This window comes from Salmo salar, chromosome 06 (genome assembly GCF_965601325.2).
Source record: "Salmo salar chromosome 06, fSalSal1, whole genome shotgun sequence".
NCBI classification, from domain to species: Eukaryota; Metazoa; Chordata; class Actinopteri; order Salmoniformes; family Salmonidae; genus Salmo; species Salmo salar.
The window spans coordinates 8,948,478-8,972,640 of record NC_138296.1 but is presented as its reverse complement, the minus strand read 5'-3'; the positions used below and the strand labels follow the sequence as shown (position 1 = coordinate 8,972,640).

The 24,163-nt window shown below is 45.1% G+C and overlaps 1 protein-coding gene across 2 annotated transcripts in view; it reads right to left on the bottom strand.

The window, feature by feature from the left end:
* Positions 1–24,163, bottom strand: part of LOC106592407 (4-aminobutyrate aminotransferase, mitochondrial) — a 60,610-nt gene that overhangs the window by 6,564 nt on the left and 29,883 nt on the right. Inside the window, exons 6-12 of one of the 2 annotated variants that reach the window (XM_045719679.2) lie at positions 16,652–16,701; positions 16,021–16,101; positions 14,559–14,687; positions 13,880–13,942; positions 13,404–13,467; positions 10,999–11,147; positions 3,620–3,757 (exon numbers count right to left, since the gene is read on the bottom strand). In XM_045719679.2, the coding sequence (XP_045575635.1) occupies positions 3,620–3,757; positions 10,999–11,147; positions 13,404–13,467; positions 13,880–13,942; positions 14,559–14,687; positions 16,021–16,101; positions 16,652–16,701 (674 nt within the window). The remainder of the gene's footprint in view (positions 1–3,619; positions 3,758–10,998; positions 11,148–13,403; positions 13,468–13,879; positions 13,943–14,558; positions 14,688–16,020; positions 16,102–16,651; positions 16,702–24,163) is intronic. The other variant, XM_045719680.2, reaches the window with a different exon arrangement.

Genomic DNA, 24,163 nt, shown 5'->3' with positions numbered 1-24,163 from the left:
GAAAAAAGTATTTGATCCCCTGCTGATTTTGTACCTTTGCCCACTTACAAAGAAATTATCAGTCTATAATTTTAATGGTAGGTTTATTTGAACAGTGAGAGACAGAATAACAACAAAAAAATCCAGAAAAACGCATGTCAAAGATGTTATAAAATGATTAGCATTTTAATGAGGGAAATAAGTATTTGACCCCTCTGCAAAACATGACTTAGTACTTGGTGGCAAAACCCTTGTTGGCAATCAGAGTTCAGACGTTTCTTGTAGTTGGCCACCAGGTTTGCACACATCTCGGGAGGGATTTTGTTCCACTCCTCTTTGCAGATCTTCTCCAAGTCATTAAGGTTTCGAGCCTGATGTTTGGCAACTCGAACGTTCAGCTCCCTCCACAGATTTTCTGGCTAGGCCACTCCAGGACCTTAATGTGCTTCTTCTTGAGCCACTCCTTTGTTGCCTTGGCCGTGTGTTTTGGGTCATTGTCATGCTGGAATACCTATCCACGACCCATTTTCAATGCCCTGGCTGGGGAAGGAGGTTCTCACCCAAGATTTGACGGTATATGGCCCCGTCAAATGATGCGGTGAAGTTGGCCTGTTCCCTTAGCAGAAAAACACCCCCAAAGCATAATGTTTCCACCTCCATGTTTGACGGTGGAGATGGTGTTCTTGGGGTCATAGGCAGCATTCCTCCTCCTCCAAACACGCGAGTTGAGTTGATGCCAAAGAGCTCCATTTTGGTCTCATCTGACCACAACACTTTCACCAGTTGTCCTCTGAATCATTCAGATGTTCATTGGCAAACTTCAGACGGGCATGTATATGTATTCTTGAGCAGGGGGACCTTGCGGGCGCTGCAGGATTTCAGTCCTTCACGGCGTAGTGTGTTACCAATTGTTTTCTTGGTGACTATGGTCCCAGCTGCCTTGAGATCATTGACAAGATCCTCCCATGTAGTTCTGGGCTGATTCCTCACCGTTCTCATGATCATTGCAACCCCACGAGGTGAGCTCTTGTATTGGAGTCCCAGGCCGAGGGATATTGACAGTTCTTTTGTGTTTCGTCCATTTGCGAATAATCGCACCAAATGTTGTCACCTTCTCACCAAGCTGCTTGGCAATGGTCTTGTAGCCCATTCCAGCCTTGTGTATGTCTACAATCTTGTCCCTGACATCCTTGGAGAGCTCTTTGGTCTTGGCCATGGTGGAGAGTTTGGAATCTGATTGATTGATTGCTTCTGTGGACAGGTGTCTTTTTTACAGGTAACAAGCTGCGGTTAGGAGCACTCCCTTTAAGAGTGTGCTCCTAATCTCAGCTCGTTACCTGTATAAAAGACACCTGGGAGCCAGAAATCTTTCTGATTGAGACGGGGTCAAATACTTATTTCCCTCATTAAAATGCAAATCAATTTATAACATTTTTGACATGCGTTTTTCTCAATATTTTTGTTGTTATTCTGTCTCTCACTGTTCAAATAAACCTACCATTAAAATTATAGACTGATCCTTTCTTTATCAGTGGGCAAATGTACAAAATCAGCAGGGGATCAAATACTTTCCCCCCCACTGTATGACTCTAATCCCCTCCCTCCCTCTCCAGACTACCTTGTGTATGACTCTCATCCCCTCCCTCCCTCTCCCGACTACCTTGTGTATGACTCTCATCCCCTCCCTCTCCAGACTACCTTGTGTATGACTCTCATCCCCTCCCTCTCCAGACTACCTTGTGTATGACTCTCACCCCCTTCCTCCCTCTCCAGACTACCTTGTGTATGACTCTCACCCCCTTCCTCCCTCTCCAGACTACCTTGTGTATGACTCTCACCCCCTTCCTCCCTCTCCAGACTACAGTGGCTTGTGAAAGTATTCACCCCTTTGGCATTTTTCCTATTTTGTTGCCTTACAACCTGGAATTAAAATAGATTTTTGGGGAGTTTGTATAATTTGATTTATACAACATGCCTACCACTTTGAAGATGCAAAATATTTTTCATTGTGAAACAGACAAGAAATAAGACAAACTGAAAACTTGAACGTGCATAACTATTCACCCCCCCAAAATCAATACTTTGTAGAGGCACCTTTTGCAGTAATTACAGCTGCAAGGTATTGGGGTATGTCTCCATAAGCTTAGCACATCTAGCCACTGGGATTTTTGCCCATTCTTCAAGGCAAAACTGCTCCAGCTCCTTCAAGTTGGATGGGTTCCGCTGGTGTACAGCAATCTTTAAGTCATACCACATATTCTCAATTGGATTGAAGGCTTTGACTCAGCCATTCCAAGACATTTAAATGTTTCTCCTTAAACCACTCAAGTGTTGCTTTAGCAGTATGCTTAGGGTCATTGTCCTGCTGGAAGGTGAACCTCCGTCCCAGTCTCAAATCTCTGGAAGACTGAAACAGGTTTTCCTCAAGAATTTCCCTGTATTTAGCGCCATCCATCATTCCTTCAATTCTGACCAGTTTCCCAGTCCCTGCCGATGAAAAACACCCCCACAGTGTGCTGCCACCACCATGCTTCACTGTGGGGATGGTATTCTCGGGGTGATGAGAGGTGTTGGGTCTGCGCCAGAAATAGCACTTTCCTTGATGGCCAAAAAGCTCAATTTTAGTCTCATCTGACCAGAGTACCTTCTTCCATATGTTTGGGGAGTCTCCCACATGCCTTTTGGCGAACACCAAACGTGTTTGCTTATTTCTTTCTTTAAGCAATGGCTTTTTTTCTGGCCACTCTTCCGTAAAGCCCAGCTCCGTGGAGTGTACGGCTTAAAGTGGTCCTATGGACCGATACTCCAATCTCCGCTGTGGAGCTTTGCAGCTCCTTCAGGGTTATCTTTGGTCTCTTTGTTGCCTCTCTGATTAATGCCCTCCTTGCCTGGTCCGTGAGTTTTGGTGGGCGGCCCTCTCTTGGCAGGTTTGTTGTGATGCCATATTCTTTCAATTTTTTAATAATGGATTTAAATGGTGCTCTGTGGGATGTTCAAAGTTTGATATTTTTTTTGTAACCCAACCCTGATCTGTACTTCTCCACAACTTTGTCCCTGACCTGTTTGGAGAGCTCCTTGGTCTTCATGGTGCCGCTTGCTTGGTGGTGCCCCTTGCTTAGTGGTGTTGCAGACTCTGGGGCCTTTCAGAACAGGTGTGTATATATACTGAGATCATGTGACAGATCATGTGACACTTAGATTGCACACAGGTGGACTTTATTTAACAAAATATTTGACTTCTGAAGGTAATTGGTCTCACCAGATCTTATTTAGGGGCTTCATAGCAAAGGGGGTGAATACACATGCACGCACCACTTTTCCGTTTTTTATTTTTTAGACTTTTTTGAAACAAGTATTTTTTTTCATTTCACTTCACCAATTTGGACTATTTTGTGTATGTCCATCACATGAAATCCAAATAAAAATCCAATGAAATTACAGGTTGTAATTCAACAAAATAGGAAAAACGCCAAGGGGGTGAATACTTTTGCAAGGCACTGTACCTTGTATTTGACTCTCACCCCTTCCTCCCTCTCCAGACAACCTTGTGTATGACTCTCATCCCCTTCCTCCCTCTCCAGACTACCTTGTGTATGACTCTCCCCCCCTCCACACTCTCCTCCCTCTCTCTCCAGCCAACCTTGCGTGCGATGTTCCGTAGCTTCTTGAAGAAGTCCGGTGTTGCGTGGTTGTCTCCTCCCTCAGCCTGGATGGGTTCAATCACTATCCCAGCCACCGGCCGGCCCTTCTGACGCCACTGGACTATCAGGTCCTCTACCTGGTACACACACACACACACACACACAAACACACACACAGGTCAAAATACCTGCAGCAGCGGTTTGAGGCACTCGCCACGATCCAAGCCACCCCAGTCTGTGGCCAATTTGTGACCAAGATCAGAAACCAGGAAGCATTGGTGCACTGTGCTTTTTGAGAGCCCACAGGTACAGCCTATAGCCTATGATTTTGTTTGTTAGTTTGTTTACTACGGGGTAGGCCCACCAGGTTGATTTACGTAGCCTATAGCCTAAGTTGTGTGTAGAATGCTTGGCTGGGTCTTGAGAATCAGTCAGCTACAATCACAGTAACCTACCTATATTTACTCTGTTTCTGACAGTCTGTTTTTGACCCAGAGACCCATGGGGCAGTGCCTACATTGGCCCAGTGTTGTCCGGGTTAGGGGAGGGTTTGGCCGGCAGGGATATCCTTATCCCATCGCGCTCTAGCGACTCCTGTGGCGGGCCGGGCGCAGTGCACGCTGACACGGTCGCCAGGTGTACGGTGTTTCCTCCGACACATTGGTGCTGCTGGCTTCCGGGTTGGATGTGCGTTGTGTCAAGAAGCAGTGCGGCTAGGTTGGGTTGTGTTTCGGAGGACGCAAGGCTCTCGACCTTCACCTCTCCCAAGTCCGTACGGGAGTTGCAGCGATGGGACAAGACTAACTACCAATTGGACACCACGAAATTGGGTAGAAAAATAATGGGAGAACAGAGTGTCTTTTAATGAACTCAAATTGAACAAGAAAGTTTTGTGAAAATGAAAAAGAGATAATGGTGTAGAGTAATAAAGAAAAACAGTAATGTCTCAGGGTCTGGACTTGTTTACAACATCTTATTATACAGTCCAAGTTTGTGTAGCCAGAAGGCTCACGTTTCATTATTTTATTCCGTGACTAAATACATTTTTAAAAACAAAGTCTTGAGAGATTATCATTGACTTTATTGCTAGAAATATGCCTACCATAGATTTTTAGGCTAACAAATGCTAACCACTGATAATGAATGCTAACAACTGATAACGAATGCTAACAACTGATAACGAATGCTAACAACTGATAACGAATGCTAACAAGTAAAGGTTATCTTTTATATGAAACATAGCCAAACTTAGAATGGCGTATGATTCACAGTGGGTTTAGATACGCGGGCAATTGATAAACCACCTTGCTATCCATGGTACTGAATCTCCGCTACAGCTGATCGGTTTGAGAAAAGAATCAGAAAAGTTCCCTCTGAATAAATCACCACAACAAGAGAAATAAAAAAACTGCCACAACCTTCCCTGATTCCCCCGATAGCCAGGTGTAAGGAGAGAGAAAAGGACCAAGCTTCATCTTTCAGTTAAAGGTAGGCTAAAATAAATTGAATTTTCACTAGACTGTAATAACCTCATCATATTTTACTAGTCGGCCAACAGTGGTTCATAGACCTACATTAAAACTAGACTAAACCAGTCATACAACAGTGGTTCATAGACCTACATTAAAACTAGACTAAACCAGTCATACAACAGTGGTTCATAGACCTACATTAAAACTAGACTAAACCAGTCATACAACAGTGGTTCATAGACCTACATTAAAACTAGACTAAACCAGTCATACAACAGTGGTTCATAGACCTACATTAAAACTAGACTAAACCAGTCATACAACAGTGGTTCATAGACCTACATTAAAACTAGACTAAACCAGTCATACAACAGTGGTTCATAGACCTACATTAAAACTAGACTAAACCAGTCATACAACAGTGGTTCATAGACCTACATTAAAACTAGACTAAACCAGTCATACAACAGTGGTTCATAGACCTACATTAAAACTAGACTAAACCAGTCATACAACAGTGGTTCATAGACCTACATTAAAACTAGACTATACCAGTCATACAACAGTGGTTCATAGACCTACATTAAAACTAGACTAAACCAGTCATACAACAGTGGTTCATAGACCTACATTAAAACTAGACTAAACCAGTCATACAACAGTGGTTCATAGACCTACATTAAAACTAGACTATACCAGTCAGTGGTTCATAGACCTACATTAAAACTAGTCTATACCATTCAGTGGTTCATAGACCTACAGTGAGGGAAAAAAGTATTTGATCCCCTGTTGATTTTGTACGATTGCCCACTTACAAAGAAATGATCAGTCTATAATTTTAATAGTAGGTTTATTTGAACAGTGAGAGACAGAATAACAAAAAAATCCAGAAAAAGGCATGTCAAAAATGTTATAAAATTATTTGCATTTTAATGAGGGAAATAAGTATTTGACCCCTCTGCAAAACATGACTTAGTACTTGGTGGCAAAACCCTTGTTGGCAATCACAGAGGTCAGAGGTTTCTTGTAGTTGGCCACCAGGTTTGCACACATCTCAGGAGGGATTTTGTTCCACTCCTCTTTGCAGATCTTCTCCAAGTCATTAAGGTTTCGAGGCTGACGTTTGGAAACTCGAACCTTCAGATCCCTCCACAGATTTTCTATGGGATTAAGGTCTGGAGACTGGCTAGGCCACTCCAGGACCTTAATGTGCTTCTTCTTGAGCCACTCCTTTGTTGCCTTGGCCATGTGTTTTGGGTCATTGTCATGCTAGAATACCCATCCACGACCCATTTTCAATGCCCTGGCTGAGGGAAGGAGGTTCTCACCCAAGATTTGACGGTACATGGCCCCGTCCATCGTCCCTTTGATGCGGTGAAGTTGTCCTGTCCCCTTAGCAGAAAAACACCCCCAAAGCACAATGTTTCCACCTCCATGTTTGACGGTGGGGATGGTGTTCTTGGGGTCATAGGCAGCATTCCTTCTCCTCCAAACACGGCGAGTTAAGTTGATGCCAAAGAGCTCCATTTTGGTCTCATCTGACTTTCACTTTCACCCAGTTGTCCTCTGAATCATTCAGATGTTCATTGGCAAACTTCTGATGGGCATGTATATGTATTCTTGAGCAGGGGGACCTTGCGGGCGCTGCAGGATTTCAGTCCTTCACGGCGTAGTGTGTTACCAATTGTTTTCTTGGTGACTATGGTCCCAGCTGCCTTGAGATCGTTGACAAGATCCTCCCGTGTAGTTCTGGGCTGATTCCTCACCGTTCTCATGATCATTGCAACTCCACGAGGTGAGATCTTGCATAGAGCCCCAGGCAGAGGGAGATTGACAGTTCTTTTGTGTTTCTTCCATTTGCGAATAATCACACCAACTGTTGTCACCTTCTCACCAAGCTGCTTGGCGATGGTCTTGTAGCCCATCCAGCCTTGTGTAGGTCTACAATCTTGTCCCTGACATCCTTGGAGAGCTCTTTGGTCTTGGCCATGGTGGAGAGTTTGGAATCTGATTGATTGATTGCTTCTGTGGACAGGTGTCTTTTACACAGGTAACAAGCTGAGATTAGGAGCACTCCCTTTAAGAGTGTGCTCCTAATCTCAGCTCGTTACCTGTATAAAAGACACCTGGGAGACAGAAATCTTTCTGATTGAGAGGGGGTCAAATACTTATTTCCCTCATTAAAATGCAAATCAATTTATACAATTTTTGACATGCGTTTTTCTGGATTTTTTGGTTGTTATTCTGTCGCTCTGTCACGTCCTGGCCAGTATATAAGGTTAATTGTTTTGTAGTTTGGTCAGGGCGTGGCAGGGGGTATTTGTTTTATGTGGTTCGGGGTGGTGTGTTTGTGTAAAGGGTGTTTGATTTAGTAATTCCGGGTTTTGGTTTATGTTTAGTTAATTCTATGGTTAGTCTAGGTTGTGTGTTTCTATGTTTGGTTGATTGGGGTTGGGACTCTCAGTTGAAGGCAGGTGTTGTCTATCTGCCTTTGATTGAGAGTTCCATATATTAGGGTGTGTTTGTATGTGTGATTTGTGGGTGATTGTTCTGTGTTTCGCCTTGTGCCTTACCAGACTGTTTTTGTTGATCGTTCGTGTTTTGTTATTTTGTATGTTCGTTTTGAAGATAATTAAAAATCAAGATGAGCATTCACGTACCTGCTGCGTATTGGTCCTCATTCACCGACAACAACCGTGACAGAATCACCCACCACCAAAGGACCAAGCAGCAGAGGAAGGAGCAGACGGAGTTCGAGTTGGACTGGCGGGAGAAGTGGACTTGGGAGGAAGTTCTGGACGGGGCCGGACCTTGGCACCAGGCTGGGGATTATCGACGCCCGCAGTGGGAAATTGAGGCAGCCAAGGCAGAGAGGCGGTGGTACGAGGCCAAGTACGCGCTGAAGGAGAAGCACGAGAGGCACCCCCAAGAAATTTTTTTGGGGGGGCACACGGGTAGTTTGGCTAGGCGTAAGAAGAGCCGGAAGCCAGCTACTCGTGGTTATATGGAGGAGCGTATGGGGTGGAGAGCGCTATGTTTCGCTGAGGAGCGCACTATCTCACCCATACGCACGCACAGTCCGGTGCGCGTTATTCCAGCCCCTCGCAGGTGCCGTGCTAGAGCGGGCATCCAGCCTGGTAGGAGGATGCCTGCGCAGCGCATCTGGTCGCCGGTACGCCTCCGAGGACCAGGCTACCCAACTCCCGCTCTACGCACGGCTACCATCAGGCCCCTGCACAGCCCAGTCTGCCCTGTACGAGCACCCCGCTCGTACAGGGCTACTAGTTCCATCCAGCCAAGGCGGGTTGTGCAGGAGGTAAGATCTAGACCGGCTGTGCGCCTCCATAGCCCTGGGTTTCCAGCTCCTGTCTCTCGTGCGGACCCGGAAGTGCGTCAACCCAGTCCGACTCGTCCTGTTCCCGCTCCCCGCACTAGCCTGGAGGTGCGTGTACATAATCTGGTAAGCCCAGTACCAGCACCACGCACCAGGCTACAAGTGCGTCAACCCAGCCTCGCCAGTCAACAGTCTTCATCAGAGCTGCCCGCCAGTCAACAGTCTTCATCAGAGCTGCCCGCCAGTCAACAGTCATCATCAGAGCTGCCCGCCAGTCAACAGTCTTCATCAGAGCTGCCCGCCAGTCAACAGTCATCATCAGATCTGCCCGCCAGTCAACAGTCATCGTCAGAGCCGCCCGCCAGTCAACAGTCATTGTCAGAGCTGCCCGCCAGTCAACAGTCATCGTCAGAGCTGCCCGCCAGTCAACAGTCATCGTCAGAGCTGCCCGCCAGTCAACAGTCATCGTCAGAGCTGCCCGCCAGTCAACAGTCATCGTCAGAGCTGCCCGCCAGTCAACAGTCATCGTCAGAGCTGCCCGCCAGTCAACAGTCGTCAGAGCTGCCCGCCAGTCAACAGTCGCCAGAGAGGTCAGACTGCGCTGAACTGCCGGAGTGGTCAGACTGCGCTGAACTGCCGGAGTGGTCAGACTGCGCTGAACTGCCGGAGTGGTCAGACTGCGCTGAACTGCCGGAGTGGCCAGACTGCGCTGAACTGCCGGAGTGGCCAGACTGCGCTGAACTGCCGGAGTGGCCAGACTGCGCTGAACTGCCGGAGTGGCCAGACTGCGCTGAACTGCCGGAGTGGCCAGACTGCGCTGAACTGCCGGAGTGGCCAGACTGCCCTGAACTGCCGGAGTGGCCAGACTGCCCTGAACTGCCGGAGTGGCCAGACTGCCCTGAACTGCCGGAGTGGCCAGACTGCCCTGAACTGCCGGAGTGGCCAGACTGCCCTGAACTGCCGGAGTGGCCAGACTGCCCTGACTGCCCAGACTGTCCCGAATTGCCCGACTGCCCCTCGGCGATGCCAGAGTGGCCCGACAGCCTGGAACGGCCGGAACCAGAGCCACCTCCAGAAATAGGTGGGTTGGGGAGGGGGGGTGTAGCACAGTGCCGTCGTTGACGGCAGCCACCCTCCCTTCCCTCCCTTTAGAAAAGGGGACTTTTTGTTGGTGTTGCTTGGGGTTATTTTTTGTTAAGGTGCTTCTGGGGTAGCACCTTTAAGGGGGGGGGTACTGTCACGTCCTGGCCAGTATATAAGGTTAATTGTTTTGTAGTTTGGTCAGGGCGTGGCAGGGGGTATTTGTTTTATGTGGTTCGGGGTGGTGTGTTTGTGTAAAGGGTGTTTGATTTAGTAATTCCGGGTTTTGGTTTATGTTTAGTTAATTCTATGGTTAGTCTAGTTTGTGTGTTTCTATGTTTGGTTGATTGGGGTTGGGACTCTCAGTTGAAGGCAGGTGTTGTCTATCTGCCTTTGATTGAGAGTTCCATATATTAGGGTGTGTTTGTATGTGTGATTTGTGGGTGATTGTTCTGTGTTTCGCCTTGTGCCTTACCAGACTGTTTTTGTTGATCGTTCGTGTTTTGTGATTTTGTATGTTCGTTTTGAAGATAATTAAAAATCAAGATGAGCATTCACGTACCTGCTGCGTATTGGTCCTCATTCACCGACAACAACCGTGACACGCTCACTGTTCAAATAAACCTACCATTAAAATTATAGACTGATAATTTCTTTGTCAGTGGGCAAACGTACAAAATCAGCAGGGGATCAAATACTATTTTCCCTCACTGTACATTAAAACTAGACTATACCAGTCAGTGGTTCATAGACCTACATTAAAACTATCAACCAAATAGTGTGGTGACTTCAATAGAACTTTGAGACTGATTCAATTGAATCAATGTGTCTATTTCTCCATTTACAGTGGTATAATCATGTGTCTTTCTCCATTTACAGTGGTATAATTATGTGTCTTTTTCCATTTACAGTGGTATAATTATGTGTCTATTTTTCCATTTACAGTGGTATAATTATGTGTCTTTCTCCATTTACAGTGGTATAATCATGTGTCTATTTCTCCATTTACAGTGGTATAATCATGTGTCTATTTCTCCATTTACAGTGGCATAATTATGTGTCTATTTTTCCATTTACAGTGGTATAATCATGTGTCTTTCTCCATTTACAGTGGTATAATCATGTGTCTATTTTTCCATTTACAGTGGTATAATTATGTGTCTATTTCTCCATTTACAGTGGTATAATCATGTCTATTTCTCCATTTACAGTGGCATAATTATGTGTCTATTTTTCCATTTACAGTGGTATAATTATGTCAGTTTTATTTTTGGGCTGGTATTATATGCTTTTAAAATAGCACTTCCAGTTTGAAAGGGAATACCGGGAAAATTGGTAGATTCTCAGGAAAATACTCAATCCTAACACACACACACACACACACACACACACACACACACACACACACACACACACACACACACACACACACACACACACACACACACACACACACACACACACACACACACACACACACACACACACACACCTCCTCCAGGCAGCGGGCCTCTTCCTGTGCGTTCTCCCGTGTGAACTCCTCCAGAGGGTACTTCAGTTTAGGGAAGGGAGCGATCGGCCAATCAAATGACGGCACATCCAGCTTGTGGATGGCCTTGGAGTGCGTCGTTGCCAAGCAACCTGAAAACAGATCAGACATGGTGAGTTGTTGTTTTTAAGGAGTGGGGCAGTCCTACCCTCGTTCGAGCATCCTGATCCTGCGAGGTTACATTCTGTTACGCTACCGTAAAACTAAACAAGAGCGCAGGATGGTGGATCTTAACTGACTTGCCTAGTTAAATAAAGGTTCAATAAAAAAAAATATAAAAAACATCAGGATAGGGCAGTCCTCAGGATGGTGGATAGGATAGGGCAGTCCTCAGGATGGTGGATCAGGAAGTCCTCAGGATGGTGGATAGGATAGGGAAGTCCTCAGGATGGTGGATAGGATAGGGAAGTCCTCAGGATGGTGGATAGGATAGGGAAGTCCTCAGGATGGTGGATAGGATAGGGAAGTCCTCAGGATGGTGGATAGGATAGGGAAGTCCTCAGGATGGTGGATAGGATAGGGAAGTCCTCAGGATGGTGGATAGGATAGGGAAGTCCTCAGGATGGTGGACCAGGAAGTCCTCAGGATGGTGGACCAGGAAGTCCTCAGGATGGTGGATCAGGATAGAGCAGTCCTCAGAATGGTGGATCAGGATAGAGCAGTCCTCAGAATGGTGGATCAGGATAGAGCAGTCCTCAGAATGGTGGATCAGGATAGAGCAGTCCTCAGAATGGTGGATCAGGATAGAGCAGTCCTCAGAATGGTGATCAGGATAGAGCTGTCCTCAGAATGGTGGATCAGGATAGAGCAGTCCTCAGAATGGTGATCAGGATAGAGCAGTCCTCAGAATGGTGATCAGGATAGAGCAGTCCTCAGAATGGTGGATCAGGATAGAGCTCTCCTCAGAATGGTGGATCAGGATAGAGCTGTCCTCAGAATGGTGGATCAGGATAGAGCAGTCCTCAGAATGGTGGATCAGGATAGAGCAGTCCTCAGAATGGTGGATCAGGATAGAGCAGTCCTCAGAATGGTGGATCAGGATAGGGAAGTCCCACTCCTTTTGTATTCTATTGTATTTTTATTGAACAGATAGGACAGTAGGGGAACAGACAGGACAACGGGGGAAGAGAAAGTAGGAAGTCAAAGGGCAGTGAGATTCTAATCCATGTCGACTGGCTCACATCTGGGTTATGTGGAGCTGTCAGTCTTTGTCAGGCTTAAGGCTTTTCAGGAGCCTGTTGATGTCCTTGGGGTTTGAATGGGTCTCGATAGAGCAGCTAGAGGAAAACTCCATACATGGAGCAAGAGTCTTTTGCATCTTGTAGGTGGCATTTCTGTGCAAAAGCCTCACAGAACACTTCTGCTCTGTCCCATGCAGTGATGTGTGTTACGTCGTGGTGTATGATGACAGGGATATCAGAGTTAGCAGCTCTTCCAGAGCGGGAGTTGACAAGCCTCCACCATCTCTTGCTGCTTAGGGTGTTATCAGTGAGTTCCTTTGTGAGTTTGATATCACGGTTCCTTCTAGCTTGCTTCTCAGTCTGGTTGAATGTGTCTGGCCTGGGAAAACTTCTGCTTGTTGGCGGCATTTTCTTTTTTTAGCTGTTGGGGAAAAAAAAGCGACATTTCTTCATCCATGCTGCTCTCTTGGTCTTTCATCAAACCATACTTTTCCCCCGGGCTTTCTGGTGACAGTTCTGCTAGGGATGAATTGCTCCATGGCATCATGGGTGATGTCAGTAATCTAGTTATACATCTTCTCCGTATCTTCCTCAGAGAAGACTTTCTGCCAGTCAGTGGATGTGATAAAGCCTGGCATTCCCCAGTAGCTGGCTTTGTTGTATTGTCACACTTTCCTCTTGTAAGTATTGTCTCTGTATACAGGCAGATCAAGCTTTACTAGGACAGGGTTGTGGTCCGAGGTGCCCAGGTTGGCGAGTGTTGTAGACACAGTCGGAAGGTCAGTCATGATGTGGTCCAGGATTTGATCTCCTCTGGTTGGAATAACCACAATCTGTTGTAGGCCTAAGCAGCTTGCAAGCTGTCGGGCTCAGCAACCAGCATGACAGTTGTTCGGCTACCCAGCCAGTCTTCATGGTGGACATTGAAGTCGCCCGCCAGCATGACAGAATGTGCACCAAACTCTGTAATTTTGGGTTTCAGTGTCTAGGTCTATAAAACAGCTCCTAGGAGTGTAAGGTGACTAGAAGACATGTCTTTTGGGTCTTTGTGGGTCTCATGGTGGATGGAGATTTCTTGTAACTGCAATGCCGCCACCTGATGAGGCAGGTCTGTTATTTTACTTTCATTCAACAATAAGATGTGTAATAATATTTAACCTTACTGACCCATTGTCCTGCCATGAAATCCACCCATAAACGACAGGATGCTGAGGTCTGGACAGCCAGGGTTCTGAGAGCGAGAGAGAGCGAGAGAGAGCGAGAGAGAGCGAGAGAGAGAGATTTTAATGTGGCTACTAAAGAATAGTCAAGAGGAACGTGATGATGAACACCGGTCATGGCCTGCTCTGATTCTCCGCACCTTACACACACCAGATTATACTGCTCAGTTTATACACTGCCCCTCATCCCCTCCTTCCCCAATACATGTGTAAATACTGGACTATAAATTGTTCCTTCCTGTATTATACTGATATTAAAATGTTTATTCTACTGAGACATTTACTTTATGTTCCTATTCATATCTTTTAAAAGTTCTTATTGTTGTTGCATTGTCCAGAAGGAACCTGCCAGTAAGCATTTCATTGGACGATGTGTACCATGTGTATCCCGTACACACGACTAATAAAACAGATTTCACCCACCTGGTTGATCATACAGGAGCTCATGTCTTCATCAGAGGGGATGTTGTGGCCTCTCTCCTTATTCTGAGACAGACAGACCAGACAGACAGACAGACAGACAGACAGACAGACAGACAGACAGACAGACAGACAGACAGACAGACAGACAGACAGACAGACAGACAGACAGACAGACAGACAGACATATATATAACACCTGGTCAATCTATGTCATGTATAACACCTGGTCAATCTATGTCATGTATACCACCTGGTCAGTCTATGTCAGGTATGTCATGCATAACACCTGGTCAGTCTATGTCATGTATACCACCTGGTCAGTCTATGTCAGGTATGTCATGTATAACACCGGGTCAATCTATGTCATGTATAACACCTGGTCAATCTATGTCATGTATAACACCTGGTCAATCTATGTCATGTATAACACCTGGTCAGTCTGTCATGTATGTCATGTATAACACCTGGTCAGTCTGTCATGTATGTCATGTATAACACCTGGTCAGTCTTTGCCATGTATAACACCTGGTCAGTCTATGTCATGTTTGTCATGTATAACACCTGGTCAGTCTATGTCACACTTTGTGACATCAGCTGATGTAAAAAAGAGCTTTAGAAATATATTTGATTGAAAGAGCAGGTGTTCTTAATGTTTTGTACACTCAGTGTATGTACTCACTCTGTACCAGATGAACATGGCTTTGTATGTACTCACTCTGTACCAGATGAACATGGCTTTGTATGCATTCTCATTGGAGCAGGATCCACAGGCCATGGTCTGAACACGGCTCATACCACTAGGAGCAACCTGGACAGAGGAGGAAAGGAGAAGTGGGGAGGAGAGAGAAGGAGCATTTTGGATGGTGTCCAGTCAGAAGGATTGCACTATCCACAAGATGGAGGAAACCAGTCTACAGTAGTGGGGTCCAGCTAGAATCCATCACTAGTTAGTTTCTAGTCTTTTTAAATGGAGGAAACCAGTCTACAGTAGTGGGGTCCAGCTAGAATCCATCACTAGTTAGTTTCTAGTCTTTTTAAATGGAGGAAACCAGTCTACAGCGGTGGGGTCCAGCTAGAATCCATCACTAGTTAGTTTCTAGTCTTTTTAAATGGAGGAAACCAGTCTACAGTAGTGGGGTCCAGCTAGAATCCATCACTAGTTAGTTTCTAGTCTTTTTAAATGGAGGAAGTCAGTCTACAGTAGTGGGGTCCAGCTAGAATCCATCACTAGTTAGTTTCTAGTCTTTTTAAATGGAGGAAACCAGTCTACAGCGGTGGGGTCCAGCTAGAATCCATCACTAGTTAGTTTCTAGTCTTTTTAAATGGAGGAAACCAGTCTACAGTAGTGGGGTCCAGCTAGAATCCATCACTAGTTAGTTTCTAGTCTTTTTAAATGGAGGAAACCAGTCTACAGTAGTGGGGTCCAGCTAGAATCCATCACTAGTTAGTTTCTAGTCTTTTTAAATGGAGGAAACCAGTCTACAGCGGTGGGGTCCAGCTAGAATCCATCACTAGTTAGTTTCTAGTCTTTTTAAATGGAGGAAACCAGTCTACAGCGGTGGGGTCCAGCTAGAATCCATCACTAGTTAGTTTCTAGTCTTTTTAAATGGAGGAAACCAGTCTACAGCGGTGGGGTCCAGCTAGAATCCTTCACTAGTTAGTTTCTAGTCTTTTTAAATGGAGGAAACCAGTCTACAGCAGTGGGGTCCAGCTAGAATCCATCACTAGTTAGTTTCTAGTCTTTTTAAATGGAGGAAACCAGTCTACAGTGGTGGGGTCCAGCTAGAATCCTTCACTAGTTAGTTTCTAGTCTTTTTAAATGGAGGAAACCAGTCTACAGCGGTGGGGTCCAGCTAGAATCCATCACTAGTTAGTTTCTAGTCTTTTTAAATGGAGGAAACCAGTCTACAGTAGTGGGGTCCAGCTAGAATCCTTCACTAGTTAGTTTCTAGTCTTTTTAAATGGAGGAAGTCAGTCTACAGTGGTGGGGTCCAGCTAGAATCCATCACTAGTTAGTTTCTGGTCTTTTTAAATGGAGGAAGTCAGTCTACAGCGGTGGGGTCCAGCTAGAATCCATCACTAGTTAGTTTCTGGTCTTTCAGTAAAGGATCCAGTGTATTCAACGTGTGTGTGGCACTCACTGAGAGAAGGCTTTCCGCCAGCTTTTCCGGAAAGTTCTCGGGTGGCATGATCCCAAGAGCTGGCCTGTTCACAAACGCACTCTGAGAGGAAGGGAGAAAGAGGTAAACATGGGGAACTAAGCAGGACTGTCAGATAAACCTGGGGAGAGATGTTCAACTCCAATGTCTTCTGATTGGTTTTCAATAACAGTTAGTGCTGAGAGATTCCATTTCGTTAGGTTTTTTCTGTGAGCTCATAGAGAGCAGTTACTTCCCAAGGTATCTCTACCTGAAAATACATGATCTAAGTGATTGATAGTTGGTATTCAGCAGTCATAAAGCCTTATTTACTATGAAGAACCACTAAAATAGTGATTTTGTCAGACAGCAGAGACAGCAGCTCTATAGAGATGAGATGATGACTTGGAATGAGATAATAAAGTCATCAAATTAAACTAATGTAATATACACAACAACTGAAATATTCTATTAAAGTAAAGTGAATAAGTGATGGTTAAGTGATAAGCAGTAATGAACAGTCACTAGCATCATGGGACTTTTCAAAAAAATATATTCTGTGTTACAGCATTCAACCCACATAATGCATTTACTCTCTCCCTCCCTCCCTCTCCCTCTCTCCCTACCTACCTACCATATTGTTGGGGTTGGACATCACTTTAATGAGTGAGGGATGGTTGTATCCTGAAAGAGAAAAATTACAATTCGTGTTACCACTTCATTATAACTAAACCATTTTAACCCAATGGAGTCAAATACAAGCTATAACCTAACCAACTATTGTAGTGTAGAAGACTGATTCCCACTGATGTAGCATATGAAACACAACAGTGTTTGACTGCACTATCAGCCTTATATAAAGATCTGCATAGCAGTTCCAGTTTCCACCACTAGGGGCCAGTACGAGAAGAGGGAACCCCTCAGACACCAGGGCCCGTTCCACAAAGAGTCTCAAAGTAGGAGTGCTGATCTAGGATCTGTCTATCTCAGGGTTCTCCAACTCTGTTCCTGGAGAGATACCCTCCTGAAACCTCTCCAGGAACAGATACCCTCCTGAAACCTCTCCAGGAACAGATACCCTCCTGAAACCTCTCCAGGAACAGATACCCTCCTGAAACCTCTCCAGGAACAGATACCCTCCTGAAACCTCTCCAGGAACAGATACCCTCCTGAAACCTCTCCAGGAACAGATACCCTCCTGAAACCTCTCCAGGTAACAGATACCCTCCTGAAACCTCTCCAGGTAACAGATACCCTCCTGAAACCTCTCCAGGAACAGATACCCTCCTGAAACCTCTCCAGGTAACAGATACCCTCCTGAAACCTCTCCAGGAACAGATGCCCTCCTGAAACCTCTCCAGGAACAGATACCCTCCTGAAACCTCTCCAGGAACAGATACCCTCCTGAAACCTCTCCAGGAACAGATACCCTCCTGAAACCTCTCCAGGAACAGATACCCTCCTGAAACCTCTCCAGGAACAGATACCCTCCTGAAACCTCTCCAGGAACAGATACCCTCCTGAAACCTCTCCAGGAACAGATACCCTCCTGAAACAGGGTTGGAGAGCCCTGGTTGATATATTCTTAATGATCCTGGATCAGCAGTCTTACTCTGAGACACTTTGTGGATACGGGCCCTGAAGTTATAGAGCCCCATCATCCTAACCTACCACTTCCCAACACACCTGGGTTCAAATACTATTTGATATTTTCCGAATACATTTAGAATTTGCTTTAGCCTGCCTGGAGCGCCAGATGGGCAGGGTTTTTGTATTTTTGAGCCACTCTATTGGTCCATTAAAGCCAGGCCACCGCAATCAAACGAAGAAAATCTATATAAAATAGTATTTGAACCCAGGTCAGTTAACACAAAGAATGTATAATCTGGGTGAAAAACATGTGGTTCTCCATGACAGCTGTGTTAGCCAGAAAAACTAGACATGACATGCAGCCTGGCTTCATACCCAGATACTAGCATGAGGATTTCAAGCTTAGTTTAGAGCGAGGCAGCAAGGCAGGTAATACCATGGTTGCTCATTGAAGGTTGTGATTGTGTGTGTGTGTGTGTGTGTGTTTGTGTGTGTGTGTGTGTACTTTGACGGAAAGTGCACCGGGTGTATAGCCAAGGGCTGTGTGTGTTTGGAACAATACAGTGTGTGTGATCTCTGCTTCATGGCTTTATCTCAGTATTCCAGACCACTGTTATGCCTCAGAGAGAGACAGAGAGAAAGAGAGAGAGGAAGAGAGAAAGACAGAGAAATTGAGAGAGAGACAGAGAAATTGAGAGAGACACAGAGAAATTGAGAGGGAGAGAGAGACACAGAGAGAGACAAATTGAGAGAGACAGAGAGAGAGAGAGAGACAGAGGGGTGGGGTTATAACAGGTCTTGTGATTATTTGAGAGGAAACTCAGACAGTGAATGAGAGGATTTATTTGAAATGGTTATGTAATTGCATTGGTCCAGGGCAGGGACCTGTGTGTGAGTGGCCTGTGACAGGGTGAGTCATTGACCTGTCTCCATGCAGTCTGTTAGACAGAAACTGATTGGATAATATTAATAATAAATACTGTCAAACCCCACCACAATGTCCTGTCCTGGTAAGCCTGGCCTCTGTGGCTGTGTGTGTGGGTCTATCTTCTGTGTGTATGTGTGTGTGCGTGCGTGTGTGTTAAACGCACCATCTCCCCTCTTATTAAGCTGTCGCTGAGTTGTCACAGCGAGTTTACATCAGGACATGCTTCTGGTAACCTTAGCAACCAGGGCTATGTGTTACTATGGCAGCATTAGTCCCTGAGAGAGAGAGAGAGAGAGAACGCCATCACTTTACCACTAACCCTACTGTAGATCCCTGTCCTGTCTGACTGGACCACGACACTTTATCACTAACCCTACTGTAGATCCCTGTCCTGTCTGACTGGACCACAACACTTTATCACTAACCCTACTGTAGATCACTGTCCTGTCTGACTGGACCACAACACTTTATCACTAACCCTACTGTAGATCCCTGTCCTGTCTGACTGGACCACAAAACTTCATCATTAACCCTACTGTAGATCACTGTCCTGTCTGACTGGACCACAACACTTTATCACTAACCCTACTGTAGATCCCTGTCCTGTCTGACTGGACCACAAAACTTTATCACTAACCCTACTGTAGATCACTGTCCTGTCTGACTGGACCACAACACTTTATCACTAACCCTACTGTAGATCCCTGTCCTGTCTGACTGGACCACAACACTTTATCACTAACCCTACTGTAGATCACTGTCCTGTCTGACTGGACCACAACACTTTATCACTAACCCTACTGTAGATCCCTGTCCTGTCTGACTGGACCACAACACTTTATCACTAACCCTACTGTAGATCACTGTCCTGTCTGACTGGACCACAACACTTTATCACTAACCCTACTGTAGATCCCCGTCCTGTCTGACTGGACCACAACACTTTATCACTAACCCTACTGTAGATCCCTGTCCTGTCTGACTGGACCACAACACTTTATCACTAACCCTACTGTAGATCACTGTCCTGTCTGACTGGACCACAACACTTTATCACTAACCCTACTGTAGATCACTGTCCTGTCTGACCACAACACTTTATCACTAACCCTACTGTAGATCACTGTCCTGTCTGACCACAACACTTTATCACTAACCCTACTGTAGATCCCTGTCCTGTCTGACTGGACCACAACACTGTATCACTAACCCTACTGTAGATCCCTGTCCTGTCTGACTGGACCACAACACCTTATCACTAACCCTACTGTAGATCACTGTCCTGTCTGACTGGACCACAACACTTTATCACTAACCCTACTGTAGATCCCTGTCCTGTCTGACTGGACCACAACACTTTATCACTAACCCTACTGTAGATCACTGTCCTGTCTGACCAGACCACAACACCTTATCACTAACCCTACTGTAGATCACTGTCCTGTCTGACTGGACCACAAAACTTTATCACTAACCCTACTGTAGATCACTGTCCTGTCTGACTGGACACAAACACTTTATCACTAACCCTACTGTAGATCCCTGTCCTGTCTGACTGGACCACAACACCTTATCACTAACCCTACTGTAGATCACTGTCCTGTCTGACTGGACCACAACACTTTATCACTAACCCTACTGTAGATCCCTGTCCTGTCTGACTGGACCACAACACTTTATCACTAACCCTACTGTAGATCACTGTCCTGTCTGACTGGACCACAACACTTTATCACTAACCCTACTGTAGATCCCCGTCCTGTCTGACTGGACCACAAAACTTTATCACTAACCATAACCAGTGGGGTAGTGGAGGGTAAACGTTTTTCATAAATATTTAATTTGGAGCAAGCAGTTACTCACCTACAGCAGAAAAATGCATTGAAATTATACAGGGCGTTACTTGATTTACCATGAATGGCGATCAGAGTTGACCAACTATATGTTTACTACATCACTGGCTTTAACCTGCTAACTCCTACTGCATGTAATCTGGTCCTTAACCTGCTAACTCCTACTGCATATAATCTGGTCCTTAACCTGCTAACTCCTACTGCATGTAATCTGGCCTTAACCTGCTAACTCCTACTGCATGTAATCTGGTCCTTAACCTGCTAACTCCTACTGCATGTAATCTGGCCTTAACCTGCTAACTCCTACTGCATGTAATCTGGTCCTCAACCTGCTAACTCCTACAGCATGTAATCTGGCTTTAACCTGCTAACTCCTACTGCATGTAATCTGGTCCTCAACCTGCTAACTCCTACTGCATGTAATCTGGTCCTCAACCTGCTAACTCCTACTGCATATAATCTGGTCCTTAACCTGCTAACTCCTACAGCATGTAATCTGGTCCTTAACCTGCTAACTCCTACAGCATGTAATCTGGTCCTCAACCTGCTAACTCCTACTGCATGTAATCTGGTCCTCAACCTGCTAACTCCTACAGCATGTAATCTGGTCCTCAACCTGCTAACTCCTACTGCATATAATCTGGTCCTTAACCTGCTAACTCCTACTGCATATAATCTGGTCCTTAACCTGCTAACTCCTACAGCATGTAATCTGGTCCTCAACCTGCTAACTCCTACAGCATGTAATCTGGTCCTCAACCTGCTAACTCCTACTGCATGTAATCTGGTCCTCAACCTGCTAACTCCTACTGCATATAATCTGGTCCTTAACCTGCTAACTCCTACTGCATGTAATCTGGTCCTTAACCTGCTAACTCCTACAGCATCTATTGATATCTGGATTGTGCCAATGTTGCCGTTTGTTATATGTTAACTATCTATCTCCTTTAAATGTTAATCCACCTTCTCTCTGGGTAGAATGTACCTCTCCTGTTCTATTATAGTCCTAGTCAGAGAGATTCTCAACTAGAATAGCTACATTGTGTCCTTCCTCCACTTCCTGACAGTTCCATTAGGTTTCATAACATCACTGTAGAATGTTCTAAGTTAATAGGAGACATACTGTAGATACACATTTACATCATTAATGACTACATGGAAATCCATCAGGAAAAAGTCTAATATGCCGCACACGCACACACACTTATCCTCATAAACCAGATAGGACATGAATAAATCAGTCCCTGAACAGATGGCTTCTCTCTCAGTCCAGAGTCCAGAGATGTCCAGAGTCCTAGAAACACTCCACACGCCCTAAATGGCTCCCTATTCCCTACATAGTGCTCTGGTCAAAAGTAGTGCACAAAGGGAAAAGGGAGCCATTTAGGACACAAACACTATCAATCCATTGAAGTGCAGAGCAGCGTCCAGTATTTAGAAGCTTTATCATTGAGAGAACAGAAAGTGTTAGCTACTCTGTCAGGTCACGACCCAGCCTGAAATACGATGCTTCATGGCTAATGGCTAATGAGTAGGAGCAGTATATACAGTAACTTCGGAAGTATTCAGACCCCTTGACCTTTCCACAATTTGTTACATTACAGCCTAATTCCAAAACTGGTTAAATTGTTTTTTCCCCCTCATTTATCTACGCACAATACCCCACAACGACAAAGCAAAAACAGGTTCACTTTTTTTGCTAATTTATTACAAGTAAAAAACTTAAATATCACATTTACATAAGTTTTCAGACCCTTTACTCAGTACTTGGTTGAAGCACCTTTGGCAGCGATTACAGCCTAGAGTCTTCTTTGGTATGACGCTACAAGCTTGGCACACCTGTTTTTGGGGCGTTTCTCCCATTCTTCTCTGCAGAGCCTCTCAAGCTCTGTCAGGTTGGATGGGGAGCGTCGCTACACAGCTATTTTCAGGTCTCTCCAGAGATGTTCGATCAGGTTCAGGTCCGGGCTCTGGATGGGCCACTCAAGGATATAAAGAGACTTATTCTAAAGCCACTCCTTCATTGTCTTGGCTGGGTGCTTAGGGTCGTTGTCCTGTTGGAAGGTGAACCTTCACCCCAGTCTGAGCGCTCTGGAGCAGGTTTTCATCAACGAACTCTCTGTATTTTGCTCTGTTCAGCATTGCCTCGATCCTGACTAGTCTACCAGTCCCTGCAGCTGAAAAACATCCCCACAGCATGATGCTGCCACCACCATGCTTCACAGTAGGGATGGTGCCAGGTTTCCTCCAGACGTGATGCTTGGCATTCAGGCTAAGTTCAATCTTGGTTTCATCAGACCAGAGAATCTTGTTTCTCATGGTCTGAGAGTCTTTAGGTGCCTTTTGTCAACTCCAAGCGGGCTGTCATATGCCTTTTACTGACGAGTGGCTTCTGTCTGGCCACTCCACCATAAAGGCCTGATTAGTGGAGTGCTGCAGAGATGGTTCTCCCATCTCCACAGAGGAACTCTAGAGAGCTCTGTCAGAATGACCATCGGGTTCTTGGTCACCTCCCTGACCAAGAACCCTGATTGCTCAGTTTGGCCCAGGCAGCCAGCTTGGTGGTTCCAAACTTCTTCCATGTAAGAATGATCGAGGCCATTGTGTTCTTGGGGACCTTCAATGCTGCATAAATGTTTTGGTACCCTTCCCCAGATCTGGGCCTCCACACAATCTTGTCTCTGAGCTGTACGGACAATTCCTTCAACCTCATGTCTTGGTTTTTGCTCTGACATGCACTGTAAACTGTAGGACCTTATATAGACAGGTGTGTTCCTTTCCAAATCATATCCAATCAATTGAATGTACCACAGGTGGAGTCCAATCAAGTTGTAGAAACATCTCAAGGATGATCAATGGAAACAGGATGCACCTGAGCTCAATTTACAGTCTCATAGCAAAGGGTCTGAATACTTATGTAAATAAGGTATTTCTGTTTTTCAATTTTTATAAATTTGCCAACAAATCACTTTGTGATTATGGTGTGTGTAGATTGCTGAGGATTTTTATTTATTTAATCAATTTTAGAATAAGGCTGTAATGTAGCAAAATGTGGAAAAAGTGAAGGGGTCTGAATACTTTCAGAATGCACTGGATATACACATATACACACACACACCATTTTTGTAACCTTTATTTTAACAGGGAAAACATATTGAGACCTTGTTTTTTTTTTTACACATGTGCCCTGAATACACAACATACAGTCAATATACCCAAACATATAGAACCTTTAAATACTAAAACACAGTCATGGGAAGCACAAATAAAACATCACAAATCACCCTGAAAAACTGTTACATTCCTCCACAAATGATCCCCAATCAATACTTTAACTCTACATAGCTGAGAGGAAGTAAAGACAAGGTCATCATTAACTGCCTTACCTGTCCTAGACCTCATCATAACTAAACACATGAGGACAAGGTCATCAATAACTGCCCTATAGGTCCTAGACCTCATCATAACTAAACACATGAGGACAAGGTCATCATTAACTGCCCTATAGGTCCTAGACCTCATCATAACTAAACACATGAGGACAAGGTCATCATTAACTGCGCTATAGGTCCTAGACCTCATCATAACTAAAACACATGAGGACAAGGTCATCATTAACTGCGCTATAGGTCCTAGACCTCATCATAACTAAACACATGAGGACAAGGTCATCAATAACTGCCCTATAGGTCCTAGACCTCATCATAACTAAACACATGAGGACAAGGTAATCATTAACTGCGCTATAGGTCCTAGACCTCATCATAACTAAAAC